The sequence below is a fragment of the Austrofundulus limnaeus genome, unplaced genomic scaffold, assembly GCF_001266775.1.
Source record: "Austrofundulus limnaeus strain Quisiro unplaced genomic scaffold, Austrofundulus_limnaeus-1.0 Scaffold1076, whole genome shotgun sequence".
Classification (NCBI taxonomy): domain Eukaryota; kingdom Metazoa; phylum Chordata; class Actinopteri; order Cyprinodontiformes; family Rivulidae; genus Austrofundulus; species Austrofundulus limnaeus.
Window position 1 is genome coordinate 94,410 of NW_013953478.1, and position 5,356 is coordinate 99,765.

At 40.2% G+C, this 5,356-nt stretch overlaps 1 protein-coding gene across 1 annotated transcript in view; it reads left to right on the plus strand.

The window, feature by feature from the left end:
- The window catches only part of LOC106534026 (ubiquitin carboxyl-terminal hydrolase 2), a gene marked incomplete in the record, with an annotated part of 58,720 nt that overhangs the window by 36,683 nt on the left and 16,681 nt on the right, over nt 1–5,356 (plus strand). The window contains 3 exon segments of the mRNA XM_014030528.1: nt 2,454–2,574; nt 3,202–3,313; nt 3,391–3,501. Of these exon segments, the coding sequence (XP_013885982.1) occupies nt 2,454–2,574; nt 3,202–3,313; nt 3,391–3,501 (344 nt within the window).

A 5,356-nucleotide genomic window follows, 5' to 3' on the forward strand; every position in this document is an offset into this window, starting at 1 on the left:
GCTCATTATCCTCTGTCCCTCTGCTTGTATATAACTGATCTCATCTCAACACTACCTGGCTGGATCATTCTATGGCTTTGTCTGTTTTGGTTTTCCTTGTTGTTTCCCTAAATCCTTTGAGTTTGTTAATAATTTTGTTATTTTGTTGTAGTTTTTTGTAGTGATGGTGAGATGAAGCTTCACGATGCACTGAAGCTTCCATCCAACTGGTCTAACTTCCATCCATTTCCCGGGGTCTGGGGCTGGGCGCTGGAGTATGTGCCGGCCTGGCCTGGTGACTGCCTGCTGGGGCTCGGAGCCTCTGGACCTGTCGGGTTTTGACCTGGGGGGGGGGGTGCGCCCTGGGGGCCCGGACCTCTGTGCCCTTTCCTGGATCTGCTCTGGTATGGTGGGTGCCGGTGGGGCCCATGAGTTTTTCGCTGCTGGCCCTGGGGGCTGTGCGTGTGGTCGCTGGGTGGACTCTTCCAGTTCTCCCCTATGGTCTGATCTGGGTGGTGGGTGGGCGGATCTTCCCGTGCAGGTGCCCCTTGGGGCTCTGCGCTCGGGATCCCTCTTGGGCCCTTGGGCTCTGGTCTTCCCTATGTCTGCCTCTTGTCTTGGGGGTTGGGTCTCCGATCCTCCACAGTCACTATTAAATATTCCACTGGAGAAATCTTGTATATACACGCATGTTCACAACTGCTCACAGACAGGTGTTCTGATCTGGGGGGTTCTGACTGGTCACTGAGTGTGTATATATGTGTGTGTATATACTGACAATATTTATGAATGTAGGCATGTATGTATGTACATTTTTATATATGTATGGGTATGTGTATACATTTATATATGCCCTCCATGTATTTATCCATTTATTTTTCAGGTGAGCGGACAGATGTTGGGTGTGTGGTCCTGTGTTTTGTTGGTGTATATTTAATATACTTCTAATCGCTACTTCAATCTTTCTATCTTTCTAATCACTTCTCTCTCTGTTTTTCTCTCTGTCTCTATTTTCCCCTATTCTGTTTTACATAGACTGACAGAAAGTTCTTGCTCCTGGCACCATCTGGATACTATGTTGAATCCCCTCTGCATTAAGTCACATACAGTACTCGGGCAGAAGCCTTCTATAAGTTTGACCATGTCATCTGCATTCCCATATGTTTGGAGTCCAGGGGGATAGCATTAAACTAGAATAGTTCCTGCAGAAACTATGAAAGGGCTTGTCATGTGCCATCCATTTTAAACTTACAGTTTGACTTTACTATTTGTGGAAGACCATTTTCATCTACCACCATTCCATATTTTGGCCTAATATGTCTAAAAATTGCAGAGGTATGGTTTTAATTATAAGTTTCAGACAAATATGTAAATCAAATTGCTGATTTATTGCAGTTTCGAATTGGCTCTGGTGGTTACGGCCAAAAAAAAAAAAATGTGCATGTGACTGTGTGTGTCAGCATTGGTGAGGATCTGTGTCTTGTGTTCAAGTCTCCCTCTTGTTGTTTCTGCATGTTCATTTTCATCTGTCAGTCCCGTGTCTTTTCCTGATCACTCTCCATCATCACACCTGGCTGTAATTAGAACCTGCCTCTTGCTCAAGTGTTTCTCATTTTCTCTTTCCATCAGTTTGTATTTAACCAGTCTCTTATCATCTATCTCTTCCTCATCCGTTCATTGTTTAGTTCAGCCCTGGCTTTTCAATCTCGCTCCCCTACTTTACAGCTACAGTACTGAACAGAAATTTGGGGGTTTATTTATTCTTTTCTATTAAATTTCTTTTTGGAATTTTCAATTAAATGGCCATATAAAAGAAATAGTTTACATTCCTGGTTGGGCAGGTATCAGGACACATCCACCTGCCTGAATTTGCATTTTACATGCCCCCAGGTAGTCGAGCAATCTCATTTGTCGAACCCTGCTGGCCAAGGACCTTTCTGGGTAGAGTTTGCATGTTCTCTTCACAAAAGTAATGAATGGTTGGTTGGTTAGTCAAGAAGTAACCAAGTTAAGTCACTTTTCCCCTGAAGTTTATCTTGGAACAAAAAACTATTAAGAATGTGAAAAATTCCTTTCATCAGGGGCGGCTGTGGCAGAGTGGTTAGAGGAGTCGTCCCAGGTTGCCGGTTTGATCCCCCATCCCAGCTGTCTCAGTAGCTGTGTCCTTGGGAAAGACACTTCTTCCTCATATGTATGTGTCCCATCAGTGTATAAATGTGATTTAAAACACTGATCAGTAGGATTATTTGTACATGTTAGCTTTGTAGAGACCTAACAGTGCTGTGTGAATGAGTAAATGAGGACACAGATTGTAGTGTGTAGCACTTTGAGTATCCTGGTTGGAGAGAAAGATGGTCCAGACCATTTACCATCAGTTTAAATGTAAACATGACAAATCATTAATAAATGTACAGAATACACTTTGTTGAAAATGAGTGAGTTTTTTTTATATTTTCATTATTTATTCCATACAGTGTTTCCTGAACAGTATCCTGCAGTGTCTCAGCAACACACTAAGCCTACGAGACTACTGCCTGCACAACTTGCACCGCAGAGACCTCAACAACAGTCGCACAAACACAGCCCTCATGGAAGGTAAGAGAGAAGTCACACAGGAGCCCCTAGTCAGAGAGAGCGGTAAATATTTAATTTTGTCTAAAGACGGACAAAGACATTTCCATTGTTTCTAAATGTTTTCATGTAACAGAATTTGTGCTAAATCTGACTCAAGCAAACACACTAAGTTGCAGCTGTATGTCACCATCAACTGGTGCCCCAAATTTTAATTGAACCTCTCACTTATATCTTCTTGATAACTCATACTTTGCCCAATTTTAGACCTATGCTCCTACAATGGACCAGTTAAAGTTCAGACCTAAATCCAGCTGGGATACTATGGCAAAACCTGAAACATGATGTGCGTTCTGCCAAATCTGACAGAGCTGCAGCTATTTTACAAAGAATAATGTGCATAATTTCAGTTTCTAGATGTTTAATGCTGGCAGAGACAAATCCCCAATACTTGGCTAGAAATTAAGTCAAAGGTGGTTCTACAAAGTACTGACTCAAGGGTTGAGTACAAATGCTCCTCACACATCAGATTTATATATTTTAAGCTCTGAAAACCATGTATAATTTTCTTTCCACTTTATAACTATGAACTTAAAATGCTAAGCACATTTTCTCCTGCCATGTGGGTAACTTTAATTTTTGTGTTGGTAGAATTTGCCAAGCTGATCCAGACCATTTGGACATCATCTAGCAGTGAGGCAGTGTGTCCGTCTCAATTCAAAACTCAAATCCAGAGATATGCTCCCAGATTTGTGGGATACAAGTAAGCTGAGTTACTCTTTTGTATTCCCTTTTATGATTATATACTTTGCATATATCTGAGTGTAATGTGTCTCACAGCCAGCAGGATGCTCAGGAGTTCCTGCGTTTTCTCTTGGATGGTCTACACAACGAAATAAACAGAGTCTTTGTCAGACCAAGAGGCACCATGGAGGATTTTGACCATTTGTCGTAAGTCATCACAGGCCAGCACTCCTTTAACAACCTTTCACACATAAATACTCCTATATGATCCACAAGCCTCCATTCAAGACAACATACACTATAAGGCAGGGGTGCCCAAACATTTTCACTGAGAGGGCCAAAATTAAAAAAACATTTTCCCTGACAGGGCCAAAATTAAAATCAATCTGAGGGCCGTGGGCCAAATGCAATAATATAAGAAATGCAAATACTTAAGTAAAGTTGTTTTGTTTTTTATGATTAAGATAGCAGCCAGTGTGGTTGCCCACATTCTTTAGTTTTTTTTTTCAGCCTATGGACATGGAGAAAATTGGTCTTATAAGGTGTGCAAATCTATATATGAGCTTAAATCTAATCTAAATGTCTCTTGTAGTAACTTGTATTTTATATTTAATCTTAACATTACAATCTAGTAAGCAGGACAACTGCTGGTGGGCCAAATCAAATGGCTCGGAGGGCCAATTTTGGCCCGCGGGCCCCACTTTGGGCACCTCTGCTATAAGGGTTTCATTGTTAGGCTTCAGTTGAAGTCTTTGTGCCACCTCCTGTGTTGACTTGTTGCCTCTTTGGAGGCTGAGTGAGCTTAATTTGTCTATTTTTTGGATGCAGTTGTCAGCTTTCTAACAATGGCCTTTTTTGATGTACCAACTGATTCTAAGAACATCAGGTTCACGCTACCAAAAGGTTCAAAATGAATTTTAAAAAAGTGTTTTAAGATTTAACAATGTTTCATTGCGAACAGATTAGTGGTTTTCTTTAATAAGAAACTGTTCCACCTAGGTCAGAGCTATTCAACTAAACTGCCCCGGGGGCCACAGTTAGTACTGCAGGTCAACAGCTGAGGGGCCGAACATCCAGCAATTAAAGTCATTATGTAAATAAAACAAGTATTACAGAGATATGTTATCTTTTGAAACAGTTTATTTTGCTGTATTTAATCATGAATACAGCATACAGAACCCTATAAAAGTAGTGATAATTAAACAATATCAAAGACAAAAAGAAAACACTATGCCTCATATTTACCACAAATAATATATTGAAATCTGACTTGCCAAATTTTAAACCAATTTTAATTTCACTTTCATAGTTTTATCTTCAACTGCTTGTAGTTTTAACTGTCTTAGACATTCATAGAAATGTTTTTACCAGCTTGTAGCCAACATTCAGATGTTTCTGTACAACCCTGGCAACAAGTATGGAATCACCAGTCTTGGATGAGCACTCATTCAGACATTTCATTCTGTAAAACAAACACAGATCAAAAACATGATACAATAATGAGGTCATTCCAAAGTGCAACTTGTTGGCTTTCAGGAACACTCAAAGAAATGAAGAGAAAACATTGTGGAAGTCAGTGAATATTACTTTTATAGACCAAGCACAGGAAAAAAAATATGGAGTCACTCAGTTCTGAGGAAAAAAGTATGGAATCACTCAAATTGGAGGTAGAAAATAAGGACACACACCCAGTCAATTCCCTTTCCTTAAATAGACATCTGCCTCAGATTAGATCTGCTCGTTAGTCTGCAGTTAAAAACACCTGCAGTCATGACACCTTGGAGGGCTGCTGGACCAAGTGGAGTGGCAACAACCATCATCATCATCATCATCATCATCGTTTATTTATAAAGCACAATAAAAACCAAAGTGCTGTACAGGAGCATAAAATAAAAACAATGAACAAAGTACAGTAATAAAATGAAAAATAAAATCAAACAAAACAGCAAAGGCTGGTCTAGTAATCATGCTCTTCAGACTCAAATACCCATTTAAACAGATGAGTTTTTGACAGAGACTTAAACTCATTTAGAGACCCAGCAGACCTCACAGACAGTGGGAG